The sequence below is a fragment of the Gossypium arboreum genome, chromosome 11, assembly GCF_025698485.1.
Source record: "Gossypium arboreum isolate Shixiya-1 chromosome 11, ASM2569848v2, whole genome shotgun sequence".
NCBI lineage: Eukaryota > Viridiplantae > Streptophyta > Magnoliopsida > Malvales > Malvaceae > Gossypium > Gossypium arboreum.
Genome location: NC_069080.1, coordinates 5,031,786 through 5,056,040, shown reverse-complemented (window position 1 = coordinate 5,056,040; position 24,255 = coordinate 5,031,786). Strand labels below are relative to the sequence as shown.

The window sequence follows — 24,255 nt, the reverse complement described above, 5'->3', positions numbered from 1 at the left end:
CTTTAATTTAATGTGTAATTATATTTATGAACTTTAATTTAATGCAACTTATTGAATTCATCGCTTGAGCTCAAAATAAATTAAAAGTTGTTTTTGCTACTCAATCTAGAGCCTTGACAATGACTTGCTGTTGGGGTAACCCATTACCTTCTGGGTGTAATTGTCACAACATGAGTATTTTTATCAAGAATTATTGCAGTAGAATAATACCTAGGAGGATTTGAAAGGCATTATGGCATTAAAATTTTCAAGGTTTAGTCAAGAATTAGCTTAGGGCCCTAATACTCGTCACATTTGGTTTGGTATTGCTGCAGTGCATACATGAAACTTTAATTATAGTTCAAATGTATACTTGAAATTTTAATTTCGATTTAATCATGCACGTTTAATATATAATTGTGTTAATAATTTATAAAAATTAGATTAAATTAAAATTATATATATATAATCATACAAAATACAATTATATATTAAATTATTTTTTATATATAATTGTCCAAATAAATAACTGGACTCTGGAATATGTCTATCTACAAACAGCGACTGAAAACCTCGTCGAAAAGACTTGGTGACGTTAGGACATTTATTCTGATGTCCTCCTAATCATAAGACAAACGAGATTCCATCCCATCAAATCATTATCCCAAACTTCTTGCATCAGTCTTTTTATTCTGTCACAAAAAGCAAAACTAAGGAAAACGACTCAGATCCAACCAACCAGAACATACCACGTGTCAAACCATTATCCTGATCTCAAGAGTGGCTCCACCGATTATTTAAACCCTTTCCACTTGTTCATATGCTGTGATACACTTTAACACTTCCCGAAAAAGTCAACGATCAAAATCCTTCCTCCAACAAGAGACCCCAAAAAGGGGGAAAAAGAAACACAGATTACTTACTCAGTACCCTGTTTTTTGTTCATCTATTTTTTCCTTTTCCGACTATTCCCGAAAGGGAAAACCCTTCTTTACAATGAAATCCGAGACTTTAACTTTGGTTTTAGTGAACCTAGCTGGGATAATGGAACGAGCCGATGAATCATTATTGCCTGGGGTTTACAAAGAAGTTGGCGCCGCTTTGCATACGGATCCGACGGGGTTAGGCTCCCTCACACTGTATCGATCCATAGTTCAATCTTCTTGTTATCCTTTAGCTGCTTACCTTGCTATGCATCACAACCGTGCTCATGTCATTGCTCTTGGCGCTTTTCTTTGGGCTGCTGCCACATTTCTCGTCGCCATTTCCACCACTTTCCTCCAGGTTATTTATATACCTTTCATTTTTTATGCATTCTTTTCCTTTTAGTTGAAATGGTGGTTTCTTTTCTGGGTTTTGTTTGTTTGATGTAATCTATGAATGATTAATTATTTTTAATGGATGTGTATGGACAGATCTAGTGGTTTTGGAAAGGGGGATGAACTTAAGTCAAAATTGGAGACTATTATGCCTGATATGAAGGGTATTAACGTTATACACACTAATTCAAACTTGTTTATAAATCTAATAATATTTATAAATTGTTAAACAAGCATATTAAACATAAACTGAGTGGAATTCTGACAAAACTTAGCTTATTATTATAAATGGTTAACCAAGCCTATTAAACGTTAATCTAGCAACAATTCTCTTCTTTGGCTAATTAGGTTGCACTTTCAAGAGGTTTGAATGGGATTGGCCTTGCCATTGTCATACCAGCCATTCAATCCCTTGTTGCTGATTCAACCGATGATAGTAACCGTGGTATGGCTTTCGGATGGCTTCAATTGACTGGAAACATCGGTTCGATCCTAGGCGGTCTATGCTCAGTCCTTATTGCCTCAAAAACGATCATTGGCATACCTGGCTGGCGATTTGCATTCCATCTGGTTGGGATAATTAGTGTCGTAGTTGGTATTTTGGTCTGCTTTTTCACTAATGATCCACGATATTCAGATCGCGACAATGTAGCCAAAGACCATGCTGCATGTAAGTCATTTTCATTGCGGGTGAAGGACATGATAAATGAAGCAAAGTCAGTTATGAGAATCCCAACTTTCCAAGTCATTGTTGCTCAAGGTGTTTCAGGATCATTTGCAGGATCAGCTTTGGCATTTGCTCCAATGTGGCTCGAGCTAATCGGCTTCTCCCACGAAACAACGGCACTGATCATGACACTTTTTGTGATCTCGGGTTCAATTGGAGGTCTCTTTGGAGGATGGATGGGAGATATTCTTGCGAAACGCTTCCCGAATGCAGGAAGAATTATTCTGTCACAGATAAGCTCGGGTTCTGCAATCCCGATAGCTGCGGTTTTGATGCTGGCATTACCTGATAATCCCTCCACTGCAGTTGCCCATGGTCTGGTCTTTTCCATCTTGGGACTATGGATGTCATGGAATGCTCCAGCAACCAACAAGTATGTATTCTTTGTCTATTCAAACTACAACATACTTAGCTCGGTTTAATAATGTTCAGACAGTGGAAAGTGTTTTTAATCTCTGGTATATGCAGTCCGATATTTGCGGAGATCGTCCCTGAGAAATCCAGAACAAGTATCTATGCGTTGGATAATTCGTTCGAGTCTATATTGGCATCTTTTGCTCCTCCTATTGTTGGGATTTTGGCTCAGCTTGTTTTTGGTTATAAACCGATACCGGAAGGATCATCGGACTCAATCGAGATCGAGACAGATAGAGAGAACGCTGCATCGCTTGCTAAGGCATTGTACACTGCAATTGGAATTCCGATGGCAATCTGTTGCTTCATTTACTCATTCCTCTATTGCACGTATCCGAGAGACCGGGAAACAGCACGAATGCAAGCACTGATAGACTCGGAATTGCAAGACACAGAGGAAAATTACTCTCTTTCAAGTTGCGGAAAACCCGGATTTCATGTCGTAAACTCTAAAAAGCTTGATGACGAGGAAAGGAGTGAAAGTTACATAGAGTTTGGAGGGGAGAAGAGGCTCGATTTCGAAAATAATGACGACAAGAAGTCCCTTCTGCATCATGATCAATAATCAACACCGGCTTGATTCTCATACTAAGAAGGCTTCAACAACTTGGTTTCTTACGGAAACTCAACTTTTCATGTCAACCGAATTTTTAAGGATCAAAATGATTTATCTTAGCTCATTAATCTAATGATTCACAGGTGATCATATCGATTCTTTTATCTCGTTCTTAATCGTTTGCAACTCAGATACATATGCAGCATGAGAGCTTAAGATCTCAGACTTTGAATTGCACGAGCATTTACGAACTCTATGGATCAGCACGGGTAAGACGAATGGCGTAAATAATTGAATTCAACTCTTAAGGAGTAGCTTATACAAATTCATGATCTCAAAAATCCAACAAATGGCATAAATTATTGAATTTAATTCCAACTAAATTTCATTAAAAAAAAAACATGTTTAAAATATACTAGAAAGATAATATTATTATTTAATTGTATAAAATATTTTTGGATATAAATTTCTGCATATATAAATAACATTCACAAATTCTCTCTCGATTTATTTTGAATTTAAATTTGATTATTTATAAATAATTTAATTATATTTTATACTAATATGATTTTAATTTTGATTTTAGTTATCTAAACATCTATTATTTGTATTTGTATTTATAAACTCTCTTTAAGATACATTATCTTTTTTAATTCAATAAAATAATATTTTAAATGTAAAAGGTCTTAAAATAATAATTAAAGAATCTTTTAACTACTATAAGTATTATATGTGCCCACATGATGGATTGAGTAGCAACTGCCAACTTGAACTTTTTCAAGTGTTTTATCCAAGATCAGTCTGGGTCCAACTCTTTAATATTTCTCTATCTCAAAGATAAATATTTTATTAAAATATATTTTATAAATAATTTTTTAAAATAAATTTTTATAATTAATTTTACTTTAGCATCCGTATACATTTTTATTTTAATACTTGAAGTTTTAATCATTCTCATTTTGGTCCTTGAATTTAAATTTGATAAAAGTGAGATGATTATAAAATATAATTTTATATTTTATGTATATTTTAAATGATAACAGTTAAATAATATCACATTTTTCGGAATCTAAAATTAAACAATAAAATAAACCTAGTTGCCGGAAATTAAGCATTTAGTTTGATGTCCAAACCTAAGACAGATGAGATCCCGTCGTATCCCAAACTTCTTGCAGCAACCTTTTATTCCGTCACCAAACCAGGGAAAACTCCGCAGCGTCAGATCTGCCCAATCAGCACATAACACGTGTCAAGCCAAGTCATTCATATGCTGTAAGACACCATAACATTTCCCAAACCAAGTCAACGTCTTTCCTCCAAGAGAACAAGGCAAACAATAAAACAGTCTCTTAGAACAAGACAAAGGAACAGGAAAACAGAGCAAGTACCTGCTCTGTTTTCTGATTATCTACTTTTTTCCCCCATTATTCCAATAGCTTTTACAATGAAATCGGAGGCTCTAACGTTAGTTTTAGTGAATCTGGCGGGAATAATGGAGCGAGCCGACGAATCATTACTGCCTGGTGTTTACAAAGAAGTTGGCGCAGCTTTGCATACGGATCCAACAGGGCTTGGCTCACTCACTCTGTATCGGTCCATAGTTCAAACTTGTTGTTATCCTTTAGCTGCTTACCTTGCTATGTATCACAACCGTGCTCATGTTATTGCTCTCGGTGCTTTCCTTTGGGCGGCTGCAACATTTCTTGTTGCCATTTCCACTACTTACCTCCAGGTTTTTATATAGCTTTTCTTGTTTGATGCATTCTCTTTTCCTTTCTTTCTTTTTGCTTCTGTTTTAGTTGAAATGGTGTTTTCTTTTTCTGGGTTTTCTGTTTTTTAAATGAGTATTTGTCTTTAATGATCGTATAGACAGATCTATTGGCTTTTATGAGACTCTAGTGATTTTAGAATTGGGGAAAACTTGGGTTAAGTCAATGGTGAAAAAAATTATATAAAAAATAAACGAAGAACGAGGGACTTAAATATAATATAGATAGATAAATTACATGATATAACAGTATGTTTATTTTTTTAACTAGAGATTTTTTTGTCCAAGCTTTTATTTTTGAAGTTAATTAGAACTGTGAAAATTAAGTATAAACTCATTATGATTGTACAACATTTAAGCTGATTTTCTTTTTTGGTTTTTGTACCAAGAAAGAACTCATTCCATGGCATGCTCAGGTGCATAATCTAGAAATAATGCTTTTCTTTACCTAATTAGGTAGCAATTTCAAGAGGTTTGAATGGGATTGGCCTTGCCATTGTCGTACCAGCCATTCAGTCCCTTGTTGCCGATTCAACTGATGATTGTAACCGCGGTGTGGCTTTCGGATGGCTTCAACTTACTGGAAACATTGGCTCGATCCTAGGCGGCCTCTGTTCGGTCCTGATTGCCTCAAAAACTATCATGGGGATACCTGGCTGGCGCTTTGCGTTCCATTTGGTTTGGATAATTAGTGTTGTTGTCGGTATTGCGGTCCGTCTTTTTGCTAACGATCCACGATTTTCCGGTCATGACAACGCAGCCAAAGAACATGTTGGACACAAGTCTTTTTCATCACTGGTGAAAGACATAATAAATGAAGCAAAATCAGTTATAAGAATCCCAACTTTCCAAATCATTGTTGCTCAAGGTGTTTCGGGATCATTTCCATGGTCCGCTTTGTCATTTGCTCCGATGTGGCTTGAACTAATCGGCTTCTCCCACGAAACAACAGCATTGATCATTACACTTTTCGTGGTTTCCGGTTCAATCGGTGCTCTTTTTGGAGGAAAGATGGGTGATGTTCTCGCAAAACGGTTCCCAAATGGCGGGAGGATCATTTTGTCGCAGATAAGCGCGGGTTCTATGATCCCCATAGCCGCAGTTTTGCTTCTGGGATTACCTGATGATCCTTCCACTGCATTTATGCATGCTCTAGTTTATGTCATCATGGGATTTTGCACATCTTGGAATGCTCCAGCAACCAACAAGTATGTATTCGTAGTACATCTTAATATTTCCTCACTGTGTTTGAACTATTGCATGTGAGCATTGTTTGGTATATGAATCGTATCCACAGTCCGATATTTGCAGAGATTGTACCTGAGAAATCCCGAACAAGCATCTACGCTTTGGATCGATCTTTTGAGTCTGTACTGGCATCTTTTGCTCCTCCTATAGTAGGGATTTTGGCTCAGCATGTTTATGGTTTTAAACCCATACCTAAGGGATCATCGGACTCGATAGAGGTCGAGACGGATCGGAAGAATGCTGCATCACTTGCTAAGGCACTTTACACTGCAATTGCGATTCCAATGGCTCTCTGTTCCTCTATCTATTCGTTCCTTTATTGCACGTATCCAAGAGACAGGGAAAGAGCAAGAATGCAGGCATTGATTGAATCAGAAATGCAACAACTAGAGGACGATCATAATGCTCCATCAAATGCCAAACAATCCGAATTCCGTGTGGCGGACTCGAAGGACAAAGAAAGGAGTGAAATGTGTAGCATTGATTTGGATGATAACGATGAGAAATCTCTTCTGAATCACCAGATTGGCTTCTCAAACTTAGAACACTGATAAACATGTCGTTTTGCAGAATCATTTGAAACTAAAGTCATAAAGGCTTCATTAATTTCATGTCAACACAATTTTTTTTTTTTTATTCAATTAGGCTCGTTAATTGTCAATTTCCATTGTTTTTCATTTGAAACTAACACATTGGCTACATTGAAAAACCCTTAAACCATGATAAACAATCAATTTAAAACTTGTTATAAGTAAGCCAAGAACTAAAATCAAACTGGTTTATCTTCAAAACAAACTACAGAAATCTATATATATTTGCTAACTGCTATCACTGTCTCTTTCTCCTCGATATATATAATGCTCTTTGTCTAATCGGTCGGCATGGCAAAGCGGCAAACAGGACAATAATGGCTAACCTTCAACCACTTTTCGATACAATTACAATGAAAAGCATGCGAACAAGGCATCTGAGAAGCGTCGATCCCAATCTCGAGCTCCTCCATACAAATCAAGCAATCTTCACCTCGACTTTTTACTCTTACTTTCTTTAGCATCTTCTCAACAGAAGACTCTTTAGCAGCAACCATGCCGTAGTTACTCCTCTCGAACTCCAATTCCGATTCCGCCGTAGCTCTTCCAATCAAAACCTCCTCCTCTTCGTTTTCGTTTTCCACAAAGACGACCCGCATCTCTAAACACAAAGTTAAGACTTCGCAATTATTTCCCGTCGTCGAATCCGCAATTCTAAGCCCACATTCGACAATTTCATGAATGATCATATCGTAAGCTGTAGAGACTACGTCGATTCCGTATCTTATAAAATTGGGAGCAAGAACAAGACGAAGCTGGTCGTGGCTTTGCAAAAGGCCGAGATCGAAACGAAGTGTTTCGAGGGATAAACGCTCGAAGTTGATCAGGTGGCCAAGAATGCGACGACGAGGGATTAAAAGGGAAGTTACGTTGAGGATCAACTCGATTTGCATGGGACGGGGAGGTGTGTGATGGGTTTGTTGGAATCTGGAATGGGGTTGGAAAACACGGTAAACAATGTCATGACACTCATAAGAAATTGAAGCCATTAGCGAAGGAACTTGAGGAGAAAGCTTTGTGTCGAAAGTTTGAATCGCGATGGTATTTTATAAGGAGGGGAGGCAATGGCGATGGCAATGTCGGCTACGTGAAATCATGAAATTCTAGTGGAGGTTTAATTTTCACTATATATGTTGACTTGTTCGTCTTGTATTTTCTCGTCTCTAATTTTATTTATGGCTAATTTAAGTCCCTATTGACTTCTTTTATCATGATTTTAATTAAAATATTTTAAATATTTTTAATAATTTGAGTATGATAAATTTCTTTGACAAGTTAAAATAATTTTGATTACAGAGACTTCATTTTCCAAGCTAAAAAGCTGTTGTGTTAGTTGAAATCATAAAATTTTACAATATCATTTTAATTAGATCATGATGCCAATTGATTTTTAAAAAAAATATATTTTTAATTAATTTTATTATAAATTTTTATAATATATGCTATTTTAATATAATGCTTACAGGGAAGCCAACAAATTTTGTGAGGGCGAATTAAATTTTAATTTTAATAGTTTATATTTTTATAATTTTAAAGGATTAAATTAATTTTTATAATTTTAGGGGTAAAATATAATTTTATCTTTACTAATTTAAAATTTTAAAAAATTTTAAAGGGCCTAACTAACAAATTTCTATTTTAGGGGGGCCGGGCCCTTGTCAGTCCCTTAGATTCGCCCATGAATGCTTAGAGTTAATCATAATCCTTCTTATAGTCCCTCTTTATCCCTTAAATAGGAGGATAATACGATTTAGTACACTTAAACACACATTCTCTTGTATTAACAATATTACTAATATCAATCAAGTTAAGACTTTTTAATTATATGGATCTAAGTTTTTTTTTTTTAAAGTATATTCACCTTAATTTTTCTCCTCCAAAGGGTAAAATGCAACCTAGGTCATAGGTGCATGTATTTTCGAATAGAAAAATATTTATATATTGCTATGGTAACAAAAATTTTATTTCATAACATGCATAGGTTATCCTCAAGCAATTGAAGAGTTGGATATGAATATTTTACCGCTGGTTGAATTGTGAATAATTTATGTAATATATATATATTTAATATAATAATGATTCAAATTTAAATTATATTTTATTAGTTTATTGAAATATGATTTTTTGCATCATTCATATTAAATGAGAATTTTGGTTGTTTTTATAGTTTATTTTTTATTAAACAACTTTGAATATCATAAATTTGTAATTAACATTTAAACTATTTTTCTCCGATCTTAGAGATTGGCTATCGATTAACTTGGATATAAAATATGTTGTTTTACTCGTTAATGGGTATTAACCCATTACACCAATTATTGAATCATCTCTTGAATCTTGCTAGTCGAATTTTAAAAAAAAATTAATTGTCTAATGACTTAAATAAAATTTTTAAATAATTCAATAACTTTAACGTAAATTTTCAAATAATACAATAATTATTTTGTAAAATTTTAAAATTAAATTGTAAAAATTAAATTTATTAATAGTTTAATGATTTTTGAAATAATTTAACGGTAACCTTAATTTACCGCCGAAGAAAAAGGGTTTTCTGAGGCGTCCGTCCCTTGAGGAATTGTCTACTTTATAAAGCGAATTTACAACAACGGGCTCATTGTAATTATCTGGGTTATATAATGTTGAATAGCTTTAAGTCGAAAGAGGCCCGGCAGTTAGCAGGTATGTCTCTTTCAAGTGCACCTATTTAAGATTTTATTTGCAATTTCCAATTGTTTATGTTTGCAGAATTAATTTCAGAATGGATACCTTTTTTGACAAATAAAAGTGTTAATAAGGTAGTCTATTTATTACCAAGGTAGCCTTGTTATGTAAATCTTTGTTAACGAAGTGTTTTTTTTCACATGGCTTTTATTTTTAGTGCATTTGATATTTTTATTTTAAATTATCATTTTAAAAATCAAATTGATTCATACATAAATTAAAATTATGGTATAGAATCGATTGTTTCAGTAAATCAAAATAAATTATAATTGTATCAAGAATTATCTATCGATAAATCGATTATTTTATATTTGGATCAAATTATTTTAACCCTAATTAAATTTTTTTTTGGATAGATTACATTTTTAAAAGGTCTCAAATCTTAGGTCAAAATAATAAAAGAAATGAAAAACAAAGTTAAATTTATTTAAAGAAAAAAAAACCCAAAAGGCAAAACTCAAAACCCTAACTTTCTAAGAAAGTTTTTGGGGTTTTCTCCCTCTTTGTTTTTGCTGTCGATTTCAAGTTCTAATCTCTCAGTTGCTCTTACATCAAAATGGCGAAGGTTGAAGCTTTAGCCTTCAAAACACTTCTTGATCAGAATGGCAAAAGTTCAAGCTTATATGAATAGATAGTTTTAAGCTTATATAGGATTTTTTTAAAATAAGGTTTTAAAATTTTATAGAACTATCACATTTTATTATATATATATTAGATAATTTGATTATTTTTGTTAGTATAATTTTTATCGCCGGCTAAAAATTCAAATAGGTTTTGAGCTGGATCTTATTGAGCTTACAAATTGAGCTTGTTATCATGCGAAATTACATATACACGAGATTATATAAATATGTGTTAAATTTAAAGTAAAATACATATCTATATGAATAAAATTTATTTAATATGTCGTATCAATAAATAATACTATATTATATAATATATAAACACCATCATGGAGAGAGAAATATTCAACAAATTTTATTATATATAACACAAAAGAAATAAAATTATTTATAATGTTTTTCATAGGATGCTTAAAGTAGCCTTGTATGGTGGGTTTGTGGGGGTGTGATATAGGGTTGGTAAACACGGTAAGCAAAGTCAACACACTGGTGAGAAATTGGAGCCATTGACGAGAAAGCTTGCAACCCTCGATCGTCGTGGTATCCATATATATGGAGGGCAATGGCGGTCGTGTAAAATCCTATATCAAGAAGGAGCATGATATTCTAATTGTCGTTTTCTGATTATTATTATTATTATTATCTTAAATTGTGTTTTATTTTATTTTCTTCTAAACACTATTCTTTTGGACTACAGTGAATTTTTCTTTTATTAGTATTAATCACAATAGTTTTAAATATTTATATAAAGAATAATAGCTTTAAATATTATGAAAAGAAATTAAAATTTAGTATTTTATTAATTTATTTTGATAAATAATAGTTGTTAACATTTTTAAAACGAGGAAAAGAATCTTCATGACTGATACTTCCAACTTAAACTTAAATTTTAAAAATAAAAGAATATTAATTAAATTTGAAAATTATCTAGACTAATTACATATTTGAACATATTTACAATAATTTAAAAATAAAATAAAAATCTAATTTAAAATTAAGAAAATCAATTCGAGTTCTGACACGTTTCAGTTCCTAGGGGCGAGTTTTGAGATCCGCCAAAACTCCGCGAGTACCTCTCTAAAAATTTTCTTTTAAATTTTTTCTCGTCATTTTAAAAAGCCTGAAACTATTTTCACCTTTCAGCTTAGCATACCAAAGAAAAGAAAAGAAAAGAAAAATGGAGAGGAGCACACCCGTGCGAAAGCCCCACACCTCAACCGCCGACCTGCTGACGTGGACGGAGGGTGCACAATCTGCCTCCTCCAACTCGGCCGCTTCCTCCGCCTCCGCCCAGCGTTCCTCTGGTCGTTACAACCAGGTCTATTTCGATTATATATAAATGTATATTCTCTGCATTTTTATGATTACGCATGCAGCATGCTTACCTTCCGTACACATTTTTTTCTTTATTTGACGAGTAATGCATTGAATAACAGCCATCGGATAGAATCAGTAAAGTGCTATTTGGAGGTCAGGTAACTGATGCCGAAGCTCAATCTCTCTTGAACAAGTAAGAACCCTTTTTATTTTCAGTTTATCTTTATTTTGGAGAACAAAAAGCTTCTTTTTTTGCGAAACTTTGCATTTTTTAGTTTGATTTTTAAATTAAAAAAAAAATCTTGTATTTCGTCCTTTTCCTTTTAGATTTATAATTTAGAACCAGATCTATCTATTGTTACATCTTGTTTTGGGGTTGTGTTTGATTTGTATTAAGATATTAATCTTCTACTATTTTATTAGCTGAGGAAATTTTGATAATATAATTACAAATATATATGTATCTTTTGCAGGAACTAGATGATCTGTCTTTTTTTTTCTTGTTCAAATTACCTAATTTATATTAAATTTATGTATTTAAGATAATTAGTTCGGGTGATTTAAGTTTTAATCTCGCTGTGGTTCCTACTTTTGCCTTTTTGAATTTATTTATTCCTTAATGAACTCTCAATAGACATGAAACTTTAAATCTTTTCTTATGAAAGCTTATCTTTTAACTAACCGGAGCACTTACATTCCATGTTATTCAGACTCGGGTGTCACTATCAAATATGGGTATGTGTCCTACATGGGTATCTTCAGTTTTTTAAAAGTTTTGCCATATATTTGGAAGGTTTCTGAGGGTCATATCTCCATATCTCAATACTTATATCCAAATATTTGTTTGATGTCAGCTATGAGTATTTCAAGAAAAATGAAGAGTCGAATCAACATAACTTACATTTCCAACTTATGACTCATTCATGTCCTTTTTTTCTTTATATTAGGTTTGATAGCTGAGCTGCTTTTTATGTCCATTTGAAATTAATGTTTTAACCTGGAAATCTCTCTAATTGGACATTGTAAAATAGATTGCTGTGTAGACCATTGCAAACATAAAGTTGGGGTATTCACATGTTTAGGCCTTTATCATAAATCTCAACTGTCAAGTACAGTTGGCTAAAGAGCAGGCATTAAACTAGACTGCACTCTTGTAGTTTCCTCATTTATACGTCTTTATTTCTGGATCCAGTTCCTGTATGTTAGTCATTGATTTTTCAGGTCATGCCCTCCAACTCGGCTCATACAGTTAAGACTAACACTGCTTAAAAAGTTAGATCTGGAACTGATGTGGGGATTCCTTGGGGGTTTAAGATAACAAATTTAATTTCTTGGTTTTTGATTGCTTGCGACGTCATTTCCCGTAGAAAGACTCCAGCCAAACTAATATTGGGACTTCCAGTTGTCTGGTATCTCTTATATTTTGCTCATTGAATTCTGGATTAACTATGCACTTATGGGTGTGCACTCTTTAATTGGACTCTATTCTAAGAATTTAACAACTTTGTCCAAGTCCGTTGCATGAACCAGTTCCCTTTTGCTCATTTTTGTAATCTGGCATGGAGTTGTAATATAGTACATTCATCAAGGGCCAATTCAGATGAGTGGCTATCATTCGTCTGATTCTGTCTGGAATTGTTCACTATTGCTCTTTCAGGAAGCCATGCTCGGGTTACAAAATGAAAGAGATGACTGGTAGTGGAATTTTTGCTGCTGATGGTGCCAATGGGGCATCTGAAACTACTGCTATGAATTCCACTAACAAAACAGGATTGCGGATGTATCAGGTATCTGTTTGATCTCCCTCGCAGAATGAGCATGATCGTTCACCAGTTGTTGATGTAAATTTACCATTTTAAACTTTGGTGTGATTTTCAGCAAGCAATGAATGGAATTAGCCAAATATCATTTACTGCTGATGCAAGTGTTTCTCCCAAGAAGCCTACCTCTATCCCTGAGGTAGCAAAGCAGCGAGAGTTAAGTGGCTCATTGCAAAGAGAATCAGATGCAAAGAATAAAAAGAAAATATCAAATGCAAAGTATAAGGAGATTAGTGGACATGACATCTTTGCCCCTCCGGAAAATAAGCCACGTTCGTTGGCTGCTGTCACCTCTGAATCAAGAGGAAGCAAAGACATGGGAGAACCTGCACCACGAAATGTCCGCACATCTGTCAAAGTTTCAAATGTGAGTTTTATCTTTTTTGTGTCTAATAATCCTTTCTCACCATTGTACCACTCGTAGAAAGTAAGAACATAGAATAGTCGACTCAGTGTAGTGCCTTCTCAGTACTCTTGGGCTACATTATTCCAACTCTTCATTTTTCTGGAGTTACTTGTGTCCAATATACATATCACTATATTAATCCTTCATAAAACTGATCGTCTGCTTTTAATTCTTGTTAGATTGGTAATACACACATGCTTTATATAAATTTAGGATTGAACCATAACTTTTTCGTCAAGCAAATAAAATTTTTTCTCTCCAATTTGCACGATTTCCTTCAGGCCAGTTCTATTATAGACTTATCCTACCTGCAAACATCATTCCATTGGTCCTGGGGTTTTGTTTTCATATCTTGATTTTGAAGTTTCACTAGTCATGTAACTGTTATTTCGTATTTGTTATAGCCTGCAGGAGGTCAGACAAGTATCCTATTCACGGACGAACCAGTTGTCAAGGTGACAAAGAAGATACATAACCAAAAGTTTCAAGAGCTGACCGGTAATGGTATCTTCAAGGGAGATGTCCCACCAGGTTCTGTGGAAAAACCACTTAGCAGAGCTAAACTGCGAGAAATGAGCGGCAATGACATCTTTTCTGATGGGAAGGCAGAATCGCGCGACTCTTTGGGTGGTGTACGTAAGCCTCCCGGTGGTGAGAGCAGCATTGCCTTGGTTTAACTTGATATTAAGCTGCCTGTATAACTATAGTGTCATTTGCTGTACATCCCAGTTTGGGGTGCTATGTTTTGACTATTAAGTGTTCTCAATGTTGGATGACAATCGAATATAGGTATTCGAGTGGTGTATGTTAGTTATGGCTTATGATTATGCTGTTATAGTGTAACATTTAGATCGAGACTCTAGGCAACTAGGATCGGCTAATTGAGTGATTTCAACAATTTCCACTGTTAGTGTTTGTTCTGGTCTCCAGACCAACTTTCTTTGTTTCTGTGGAATAAACAAGGCCCTTGGTGAGAGCATGCACCAAAGTGTTAAATGCCAAAAATTATCCTTCTTATGGATATAGAGTATCTGTGGCCTGCGCAGTCCCGTGGAGCAATTAAATCCTGTATTTCTAAAATCAGAGTAAATTGGTAATATTCTCAGCAGTTTTTAAAGTCGAGTAAATTGATAAAATCATTAACAAAAATCGAAGTAAATGGGTAAAATCATTAACAATTTTTAAAATGGACGTAAATAGGTACCGAAATTTTTTTATTAATCCTTGTACCTTTGAGAATGCCGCTCGAAAAGACCAAAAGTGCAGATGCTGGTGGCAGGGGCTGGAAGGCACATAATTATGAACCCCATTTTCCAACCAAAGAAAGGGTAAAGCTTGCGCAAATGCACTGCCTGCATGTGCTGTTGACCATTCATGTCCTCAAATACTTTGTTACCTCAAACGGGACCTCCCCATGAATATATTTTAGATCTATGCTCCGATGTGTCAAATAAGGGTCTTTTATGTTAATAATACAAATAAATAATTACAAAAATATGGTGGAAAACATATTGTTTATGAGAATGAGTTATTTTGAACAATAAAAGACAGTTTCGTCAATGTATTATATAATAACACCTATAAAATAATATTTTAATAAAATTAATTTAAAAATAATATTTTAATTCAAAAAGGGTGACGCCAAAATGTCAAGCCACACCTCTTTTTCACATTTATTTTTTTAATTTTATATATTTTATAGTTTTCATAATTTAATTTTATTTCATAAAAAATGGTTGAGTTGTGTCGTTTTATAATTTTAATATTTTATAAATATAAAATTTTGAATATTTAAAATAATGACCAAGTAGATAATTTTTGGTAAAATTGACATAAAAACATGAAGGTAATCTACCTAAATAGTCACTCAAGTTTTTAGCGAGTTCCTGTTTTGGTTACCATTTTTTTTTAATTTCGTCAATCCTGTTAAGTAAATTTATAATTCTAGTCACTTCACTATTAAAATGTATTTGGTTACCAAACAAAATATTGATATAGCATTTTTTATTGGTATAATAACAAATTTAGCCCTAATATTTTACATATTCTATCAAGTTGATTTCATTTCTAAAAATTTAATACATTTCACTCTCAAAATTTACACATTATCAACTCCGTCATTATTATAGATATTAAAGAATTTATAATTATAAAATATTTTTAAAATTAAATTTATAAAATTAAAACAGCTCTACCGTTTTTATGAAATAAAATTAAATTATTAAGACAACAAAATATAAAATTATGAAATAGAAATATATAATTAAAAAGAAAGTAAAGATGGGTGAAAGGGGTGCCATTCACATTTTGGCGTACCCCTTTTAAACTAAAATATATTTTTTTATTATTTTATTTAATTTTATTAAAATATTATTTTATAAGTGGTGCTATTTTATTGGCGACATCATCTTTTACTATTCAAAACGATGCATCGATTCATCCTCGTAAATAATTTGCTTTCCACTCCATTTTAATAATTACTTTTTTATTAATATAAAAAAACCCGTCAACTAACATTTTTAGTCACATAATGTGTGCGTGTGTAGTGTAAGCTTGTTTCTATTACTAACTTTCTAATTTTCTAGTATTAAAAAACATTCATATCAACTTTGGGTATATTTATTTTTAAAAGTTTTTGGTATAATAAAATATCATCATGATATATGCGTTAGAAATAATTTATTAACTCTAAAGGCTAAAAAATAGGGGGAAAAGTACATTTTGAAAAATAATTTTTCAAATTCTCTCTTTCTTGAAATAACAAAAAAATGTTTGAATAATAAAAATTTTAAGAAATATTTGTATAAAGTTTTACCGAGTATCACTAACAATGGAGCTCCAAATCATGGGCAAACAATGATTGAATCCGAAATTGAACTCAAACAAATCGAAAAATACCTGTAAACGAACTCAATCATTTTATTTTGAATGTTCTATCATGGAAGCAAGCAATGCTTTAGATAATGAAAACGATGAAAATCCAAGCATACGTTATTAAGTCATAGCGGATGAGGCAAACTAGACATTCATACAGAGGAACTGAATACCAAAGACGGTTCATGCATCTCCGGCTCCGATCAAGGCAAGAAGAAACTTCTCATAGTCACCCGAAGTATCTTTAGCAATTGCTTGTTCGAGAGGGATGCTGTTTCTTCGTTGATATGCCTCCTTAATACGTACCATGTCGACCTCTGCACGAGTTGTGACGACTCGGGTAAGAGCCCATTCATCGGATCCCAACTTATTGATGGCTTGACGTAGAACCTTCTCAAAATATTGCTCTGGGGTGGTCAAGCACTTGATCACAGCTCTTAGTAATTTGAGGAATTCATCACTGGGATCAGCCTTCAAATCCTGCAAACCCGTATTTCATCATTAGTTTGATTCGAACATAGTAAAGGGATTTACATATTTCGTCGAGAAAAATGACCATCGTTTATTGTTTATCATCTACCTTGTTGATAGCATTGCCGAATGAGGTATTGTAATGGTTGAGAGTTGCATTGAGCTGTGCCTTACTCCTTGTTGATACAATCCTAATCACCTCATCATCGGTATAATGCTTGTCCGAGATTTTATCATGAAGTATCTTAGCCTCAGATTTTGCCAATGTCATGTTCACCTCCTCTCCCTCATATCGGAATGCACTAACAAGAGGGACCAAAAGCTGCACCAAGCAAATGAAATAAGCAAACACTTTATAAATCTTATGTAGGCATTCAACTCAAGAACGATAAAAGCATGGCAAAGAAAGTCAAGCCGGAACCTTGCGGTACTCTCCGGTAGTGTGGTGAGCGACATCTTCTTCAAGGGATTTCTTATAACGAGCATGATACGCCTTTTTCACATTGAGTAGTTCATGCGAAGACCTACTGCAAGCTATCTCCATGAGAATCCAATTGCTTGATGTGAACTTCTTTGTAGCTTCATTAGCCAGATGAGCATCTCGCTCTGCAGGGTCCAACGTAAAAAGCAGCACAGCCCGCTGTAGAATGTCAAAGCAGAACAAAAATCTCAGTAAGTTAAAGAAAACGTAATATTCGGAACTATTGCAAAATAAAAAATAAAAAAAAAATCCAATGCCAGACATCAAAATGTATGTCGAAATTGGACCTCGAAATCACTTGTAAGTTCCTTCTCCAAACACTTGAGAAGATCTTCCCCATAAGCTTCACCATAAACTTTCCGAATTGAATTGCGCTGTGCTGCATTCCTGTGAGCCAATATGTCGATAATCAATTGCTCGTTCGTACCCCAGCCTGCCAAAGAATATCGGAAACAGTTCATCTTCATAGCCTGTTCTTTCAGCAATTAAAACAAACAGTAACAGGGAGTATCTGTTGATTGTATGATACAATATCTATTACCCATCCAAAATAGCACAAATTAAAATACCATTTTGTTACCCCATCAAATGCAGATTCAGAAAAGATGACGGTCCTTCAATATAAGCAATTAAGCATACAAATAGCAGATAACATTCATTTGATCTACAAATTATAAGGGAAAACTCAGATGTCCAGAGACATATAACCAAAGTTCTAAATACCCATTTAATCTTGATCTTCCATTTAAAAAATGCAGATCAGATGGTGATCCAACACTGACAGATCAGATCTGGAATCCATTTCCAGATGAACAACTTCAAGAAAGCCTTTATGAATGAGTTTCAAAGATCATAGCGAAGGAGATGATGACAAAATATGAAACCACCCAAGAAAAAAAAGCAGATCAATCGAAATACATAAAAAAAAACCCATAATTAAATACAATGCTATACCATCAAACATCAACTCAAACAAGTCAAGAACAAAACATGGAAAGATAGATGAATGATTCAACTTAGCAAGTATAGAACTAAAGAATAAAAGGACCTTCAAAAGCTTTCCGAAGTTGCTCAGCATCATCAGAAGGAGAAGGAACGTGAACTGGAACTTTGAGGGTTGCCATTGAAACTTTCTTTGGTTTGTTTTCAGTGATTGTGGAAAATGTCTATAGCCTTAAAACGCTTTATAGTACATTAAAAGCAATCAAATTCCTTCTTCTTTTTTTTGTATTTTTTAAATTTTGTTATTAACTTTCCTTTTCTTCCGCACGTTGAAAGTAATACTATTATTATTTTCTAATCATATCAGTTTCATTAAAGATAATATCTACAATTAACTATAACTCTTTTCAATGTCTATTTAATAATTATATCAATCAAGTTAAGATTTAATTAATAAAATAATAATAATATTATTATTATAATTATATAGTAATTAAGCATTCACATGAGAATTTCCGCCCATATTTTCACATAATTATTGAATAAGGACAGAACAGTAAATCTTATCTTTGTCGATAATGTAATATAAGTCGGGATTTTAATACTGTTTCACATTTCAAATATTTGATTTTGGTATAGCGAAGTACATTTACTTAAATTTTGAATTAAATTAAGTTTAAATTTCAATAATATTATATTGAAGTTGAACAGAGTAGTTATAAATTTTAATAATTAATTTTTATAAACAATGAAATGGCTAGGTATACGTATATTTCATGAACTGATTTTTCTTACTAACTTTTAATTATTTAAAATATAAAAAATAGTTCACTTTAAATTAATATAAATAATTATAAAATATTATATGAAAATATTTTTAAATTGTTTTCTTTTATAAAACTAATGAGCCAAACCGATAAGAACAGCGGAAAAACATCACTACCTTTCACATTTATTCATAATCTATTTGTGTATTTATATTATTTATATTAGTATTAACAGCTTCACTGAATTGGTATTATTAATTAATTGTAGATATAATAATTTTTACTTTTAATTTTAAAAAATTATTTTAGTATTTTATTTAATTTTTTGTCTCTTTAAATTCTTGAACTTACATTTTCTGTCAAATCACTTCGTAATAAATGAAAAAGGTAATGTTTATTAACATTGCTAATGTGGCATACATATGTATTATCACATAGATGACATGTCAAAATTTAATTAATTTTTATAATTTTAATGATTTTAAATTTTAAAATAGTTTTATATATTTCTAAATTTTAAAATATTAATTAAATATGAATGTGTTTTTCTAGTAACAATTCACACACGTGAAATATTGTTAAAAACGTTAACTTTATAGATTGGCCAATGAAATTTTGATAATGTTTGTAAAAGTTGAAATTTTAATAATCAAATTTGGTTCAAAAGCATATATGAAATATTTATAGATTTATTTTATTTAAGTCTTTATGGTCCTCCTCAAAGCTATTTTAATTTGACTCGAATATGTTGCAATCATTAACCTCATTGCTTCTTAATTATAATCATAGCTAATTCGGATATATATTATTTGTTTTATACATATTTTTAATATTAATTAATATGGGAAAAAACAATTCAATTTTAACATAAACTTCAACATAAATGATGAAATTATTATTATTTAGTAAAATCATAGAAATTATTAGATAAACAAATTTAATGAAATGGAGTTAAACCGGTCGGGTCATTTGGTTCGGCCCGAAGACTCGTTTAAAATTTAAGAGGGTTTGGATAAAAATATAGACTCGAAAAATAGAATTGGATAAAAGTAAGGCCCATTAAAAATTTATTGTTATTATAAATTGTATATTGTATAACTCTTATTTTATTATTAATTTTGTTATTACTTTAAAGGTATTTACTTGTTAAGTTGTACCTATGTGTTATTTAAGGATATAATTTTAAAATTTATTTTTAATTTGTTGAGAAATATTTATTTTTATTTTAATAATTTTGATGTATTATATATTTTTAAAATAATATAATATGAGTAAGTCAAGCCTAAAATTTTGATTCGTCCGGGCCATCTACACCTCTAAATGGAATGCAGTGGTCAATCTTCAAATTTGAAATTGAGCCCGTATAACTTGAGCTTGGCTCCACTTGATTAGCCGGGTTAAACCGAAGAAGCCGAAAGGAAACAATTTAGTTTAATTCAGTGAAGAGCCGAAGATTCGCAAGAGTTACCGCTACTTTTTCTTTTTCCTGACGGGGAAAAAATTAGAATCATTCTCTGATCTCATCTCAGTCATCCGCCAACAAAGCCATCAGACAAGCAAGGATCGACGTTGAACAAGAAATCTCCCATCTAGCTTACTTGTGAAGGTCGCCAATAATGGTGGCGACAAAGCCCAACGCTTCTACTCCTATTACAGGCAAAATGAGTCAGCGCGTTTGGTTTTACTCCATTTTGCTCACTCTTCAATACGGAGCGCAGCCTCTTATCTCCAAGCGCTTCACCAGGTAACCATTTTTCCTTCAAAAAATTTTAATTTATTTAATTATTTGCTTTTCAATTTGGATTGTAATTGATCACCTGCTGGATTTTATATAAAATAAATTTTGAGTTTTTCCTGGTTTTTGTTTTATCTTGTTCTTTTTAAGATTGGCAACTTAGTTAGAGATATTGACATTTGAATTGGTCTCTAGAGAGCTTATTCCTTCCTTGAACTTGAAGCATCATCTTGGTTTGCCCGTAAATTTGATGCGATTAGTAGCGGGAAATCTTCATTGGCATCAACTGCTTAAATGTACCCTTGTTGGCTCATATCTTAATGCTATCTTTTAAAGTATTCAATTCTAGGATGTAAATTCAGTTTAATAATGATGGTGAATATCCCAGCGCTTGCTCAGTGCACACATGTATGCTTTGACTTTTCATTTTTCGTTAGTACCCATATCCGTCAACAATCTAGATGATATAGAGCTATGATTCTCTAAGAACCCTTCAAATACATAGAAATTCTGAAAAAAGTTGAACTTGTCCGTGTTGAGCTCATACCTGTGTCTGATTTTTATACTTGAATCCAGGTAGCAGAGCATGTATATGGATCATAAACAACATCTGACTTCTTTGTTTGCATACTTGCCAGAGTCTATTCGAACAAATTTTCTTTTCCAAGTTTTTAACTCATTTTTTTAATTATTATTATGCAGACGGGAAGTAATTGTAACGACGTCAGTCTTGATATGTGAAATAGCAAAGGTAATCTTACATGTAATTTATACTTTTGGTTCTTTTAGCTTTTAAGCATTTGAATTTATGAGATCATTTACTTTTGAATATGTTTACTAGGTTGTCTGTGCTATAATTCTCATGGCGAAAGATGGTAGCATAAAGAGACTGGCGAAGGAATGGACTTTAATGCGTTCACTTACTGCATCGGGTCTTCCTGCTGCAATTTATGCACTTCAAAATAGCTTGCTGCAAATATCTTACAGGAACCTGGATTCGCTTACTTTCTCAATGCTGAACCAGACAAAAATAATTTTCACTGCCTTATTTACATATATCATACTGAGGTATCTTCTCCAAGGTGTCCTTTATCTATCATTTATCTTCTTTAGTACTAATCAACTGGTTCCGATTAAAGCTAGAGACTAGGTTGATGTTTGTGTATATTACTCATTACTGCTGACCAATATGCTAGTCTCCTTTTGAGTTTTCAAATGGCTTTTTCTTGCAGTATGTTTTACGAATGTGGTTGTTTTTTCTTTGCAAAATGGTATTATTTCAATCAAAAGCATTATAGTTTTTTTTTTTTTTTTTTAGTTTTTTGGCTTAATTTGTTGTGTGTCTATGCAGGCAAAGGCAGTCAATTCAACAAATTGGAGCTCTGTTTTTGTTGATCATGGCAGCTGTTCTTCTAAGTATCGGTGAAGGTTCTAGCAAAGCTTCTAGCACTGATGATCCTGAGCAAATTCTATTTTATGGAATTGTCCCTGTTTTAGTTGCTTCTGTACTTTCTGGTCTGGCTTCTGCATTATGTCAATGGGCTTCTCAGGTGAGAAACGGCCTATTTTCCTTTTTTCCTATATTTAATAAACAAATTATCTAGGCTTGCCTATTTCTTAACTTTCATTAAAAATTTCTTTATTACAGGTCAAGAAGCACTCATCATACTTGATGACTGTAGAAATGTCTATTGTTGGAAGTTTGTGCTTACTGGCTAGTACCTCTAAGTCTCCAGACGGAGAAGCTATCAGACGCCATGGATTCTTTTATGGTTGGACTCCACTAACTTTGGTAATAATCGTTCTTTTTCTTAAAAATTCTCTGGAGAACATAGGGGATGCTCTTGGGTTTACATAAGCAGGGAAACTATAGTATAAGACTGGGTAGGGAGCCTGTAGAGAGCTTTGCAAACTAAGGCTACCTAACTTCTCTCTAAAGGATGTGCATTAAGTTTATTTCTGCAGTACTTTTTTTGTTTAAACTGCTATGGTACATGCATACTAAAGTTTTAACACATCTATCTTTCTTCCTTTTTCAGATTCCAGTTGTAGCCAATGCTGTCGGCGGGATTCTTGTTGGCCTTGTCACCAGCCTTGCAGGTGGCGTGAGAAAGGTAGGCGTAACTACATAGAACTAATACGGTGACTACTTAGGACTGAGCATTGAAGAGTGGAGTGGTGATTAAATGGGTGCTTATCGACATGGGGGCTATTGAATTGCATGTGTTAATCAAGTAAACAAAATATCAAATCTAAAGTCATCAGACCTGCAGATTTTGAAATATTATTTTTGAGGGATCATTAAAGAGAAGAGTGATGTTTGCTTTATTGTTTGAATTTATTTTCTATACTGCATTTTGTTTTCTCAAGGGTACTTACGCCAGCAAAATTTTCTCAAATGCGATCAGGGGTTTGTCATTGTTTCGGCACTTCTTGTAACAGCGATGCTGCAGTTCCTGTTTGAAGGAAAACCTCCATCAGTATATTGTCTCGTGGCTCTTCCACTTGTCATTAGTAGCATTTCAATATACCAGAAATATCCGTACAAAGTCAAAAAGAAGGAAGCCTAATAACACCTGCAGGCAGGTAAGGGAATTTCTCACAGTGACCCCAATTATTATAGTTTACATTTGTTTTTCCCAAGTTCTACAGGGAGGGTTTACAGGAATTTTAAATGTATGCCAATGAAGAAGGCATTTTGTACCTGCTTGAATTTGGGAAGTTAAAGAAAACCCAAGGATGCAATTCTTACCTTTTGGAGCAGTATAAAGTTGTATGAATTATGAATTGAATAATCATGTATGTGATTGTGAAGTAATTGAGAAGATCTATAGAATTATTTTTAATGAGAAGAAAATACATAGTTATGGATGGTGGTGACTTCACTTAACTAAGCATTTCTTCGCATCTAGTTAGATTCTAAAAAAAATATCATGATCCTCTCTCTTTTTTGTCACTATTGAGGTAATGAAGGCCTTAATTGATGACATTGAATATATTGACTGCCATTAAGATTTATAACATATGGATCTACATCTTCTCCAATTGGGGTTTCAAGTTTCTTTTTACTGTTGGAATGTCTCAAGTTCCTAAGTATTGAAAACACCAAGTGGGGTCAAATTCCCCTTTATTATTTCCTATCTGTTACTATTATTTAATCACTATTCCTAACTTATACACTTTGAGTATATTTTAAGCACATAAGTAAATATGAATAAATAGTTAGTGTATTGAAAAAATCGACAAAAAGATATTGAATCTGATCTCTTCGACTTGGGAGTCACGAAAACTTAAAAAAGTGATAGAATCCGGGCTTTATAAATGTTCTTGTAACTTGGAAAACTTTAACTTTTACCAACAATATAAAGGTTTTATTGGCATTGTTAATAAGATTTTAAATTTTATATGCAAAATAATAATTTAATATAAATATGTAACAAATTTTAATTATACTTTTGGAACTAAAAAAAATTGAACTCAAATCAAAACGAATAAAT

The 24,255-nt window shown here is 32.9% G+C and overlaps 6 protein-coding genes across 6 annotated transcripts; 4 read left to right on the top strand and 2 right to left on the bottom strand.

Moving 5' to 3' along the window:
- The first annotated feature begins 799 nt into the window (after positions 1 to 799).
- Positions 800 to 3,145, top strand: LOC108478666 (uncharacterized). The gene is made up of 3 exons (XM_017781139.2): positions 800 to 1,263; positions 1,647 to 2,398; positions 2,494 to 3,145. Exons 1-3 carry the CDS (start codon positions 976 to 978, stop codon positions 3,002 to 3,004), a joined length of 1,551 nt encoding a protein of 516 aa, XP_017636628.1. The 5' UTR covers positions 800 to 975; the 3' UTR covers positions 3,005 to 3,145.
- Positions 3,146 to 4,138: 993 nt separating this feature from the next.
- LOC108477756 (uncharacterized) lies at positions 4,139 to 6,633 on the top strand. The gene is made up of 3 exons (XM_053022108.1): positions 4,139 to 4,727; positions 5,220 to 5,971; positions 6,061 to 6,633. Exons 1-3 carry the CDS (start codon positions 4,440 to 4,442, stop codon positions 6,560 to 6,562), a joined length of 1,542 nt encoding a protein of 513 aa, XP_052878068.1. The 5' UTR covers positions 4,139 to 4,439; the 3' UTR covers positions 6,563 to 6,633.
- Positions 6,634 to 6,879: 246 nt separating this feature from the next.
- Positions 6,880 to 7,590, bottom strand: LOC108477757 (E3 ubiquitin-protein ligase MPSR1-like). The gene has a single exon (XM_017780256.1). It carries the CDS (start codon positions 7,588 to 7,590, stop codon positions 6,880 to 6,882), a length of 711 nt encoding a protein of 236 aa, XP_017635745.1.
- A 3,408-nt stretch (positions 7,591 to 10,998) lies between these two features.
- LOC108476736 (uncharacterized) lies at positions 10,999 to 14,493 on the top strand. The gene is made up of 5 exons (XM_017779030.2): positions 10,999 to 11,263; positions 11,382 to 11,455; positions 12,920 to 13,049; positions 13,141 to 13,449; positions 13,893 to 14,493. The coding sequence occupies exons 1-5, from the start codon at positions 11,123 to 11,125 to the stop codon at positions 14,163 to 14,165; spliced, it is 927 nt and encodes a 308-aa protein (XP_017634519.1). The 5' UTR covers positions 10,999 to 11,122; the 3' UTR covers positions 14,166 to 14,493.
- A 1,890-nt stretch (positions 14,494 to 16,383) lies between these two features.
- On the bottom strand, positions 16,384 to 18,596 carry LOC108476556 (annexin D2-like). Its single transcript, XM_017778789.2, has 5 exons — positions 18,363 to 18,596; positions 17,602 to 17,747; positions 17,255 to 17,473; positions 16,943 to 17,155; positions 16,384 to 16,842 (listed from the first exon to the last, which is right to left on the bottom strand). The coding sequence occupies exons 1-5, from the start codon at positions 18,436 to 18,438 to the stop codon at positions 16,546 to 16,548; spliced, it is 951 nt and encodes a 316-aa protein (XP_017634278.1). The 5' UTR covers positions 18,439 to 18,596; the 3' UTR covers positions 16,384 to 16,545.
- Positions 18,597 to 20,321: 1,725 nt separating this feature from the next.
- LOC108480029 (UDP-N-acetylglucosamine transporter ROCK1-like) lies at positions 20,322 to 23,615 on the top strand. Its single transcript, XM_017782928.2, has 7 exons — positions 20,322 to 20,767; positions 21,461 to 21,509; positions 21,600 to 21,826; positions 22,110 to 22,308; positions 22,407 to 22,550; positions 22,798 to 22,872; positions 23,167 to 23,615. Exons 1-7 carry the CDS (start codon positions 20,640 to 20,642, stop codon positions 23,326 to 23,328), a joined length of 984 nt encoding a protein of 327 aa, XP_017638417.1. The 5' UTR covers positions 20,322 to 20,639; the 3' UTR covers positions 23,329 to 23,615.
- Positions 23,616 to 24,255: the final 640 nt, after the last annotated feature.

Bases quoted from the DNA above. Each gene is read 5' to 3' on its own strand.
- LOC108478666 (XM_017781139.2), top strand. From the start codon at position 976: ATGAAATCCGAGACTTTAACTTTGGTTTTAGTGAACCTAGCTGGGATA. The intron at 1,264-1,646 runs GTTATTTATATA...TTGGCTAATTAG, and splicing joins TTTCCACCACTTTCCTCCAG to GTTGCACTTTCAAGAGGTTT. The intron at 2,399-2,493 runs GTATGTATTCTT...TGGTATATGCAG, and splicing joins AATGCTCCAGCAACCAACAA to TCCGATATTTGCGGAGATCG.
- LOC108477756 (XM_053022108.1), top strand. From the start codon at position 4,440: ATGAAATCGGAGGCTCTAACGTTAGTTTTAGTGAATCTGGCGGGAATA. The intron at 4,728-5,219 runs GTTTTTATATAG...TTACCTAATTAG, and splicing joins TTTCCACTACTTACCTCCAG to GTAGCAATTTCAAGAGGTTT. The intron at 5,972-6,060 runs GTATGTATTCGT...TCGTATCCACAG, and splicing joins AATGCTCCAGCAACCAACAA to TCCGATATTTGCAGAGATTG.
- LOC108477757 (XM_017780256.1), bottom strand. From the start codon at position 7,590: ATGGCTTCAATTTCTTATGAGTGTCATGACATTGTTTACCGTGTTTTC.
- LOC108476736 (XM_017779030.2), top strand. From the start codon at position 11,123: ATGGAGAGGAGCACACCCGTGCGAAAGCCCCACACCTCAACCGCCGAC. The intron at 13,050-13,140 runs GTATCTGTTTGA...TGTGATTTTCAG, and splicing joins CAGGATTGCGGATGTATCAG to CAAGCAATGAATGGAATTAG. The intron at 13,450-13,892 runs GTGAGTTTTATC...TATTTGTTATAG, and splicing joins CATCTGTCAAAGTTTCAAAT to CCTGCAGGAGGTCAGACAAG.
- LOC108476556 (XM_017778789.2), bottom strand. From the start codon at position 18,438: ATGGCAACCCTCAAAGTTCCAGTTCACGTTCCTTCTCCTTCTGATGAT. The intron at 17,748-18,362 runs GTCCTTTTATTC...ATTCTTTGGCAG, and splicing joins ACTTCGGAAAGCTTTTGAAG to GCTGGGGTACGAACGAGCAA. The intron at 16,843-16,942 runs GTAGATGATAAA...ACGGGTTTGCAG, and splicing joins TCGGCAATGCTATCAACAAG to GATTTGAAGGCTGATCCCAG.
- LOC108480029 (XM_017782928.2), top strand. From the start codon at position 20,640: ATGGTGGCGACAAAGCCCAACGCTTCTACTCCTATTACAGGCAAAATG. The intron at 22,309-22,406 runs GTGAGAAACGGC...TCTTTATTACAG, and splicing joins TATGTCAATGGGCTTCTCAG to GTCAAGAAGCACTCATCATA. The intron at 22,551-22,797 runs GTAATAATCGTT...TTCCTTTTTCAG, and splicing joins GTTGGACTCCACTAACTTTG to ATTCCAGTTGTAGCCAATGC.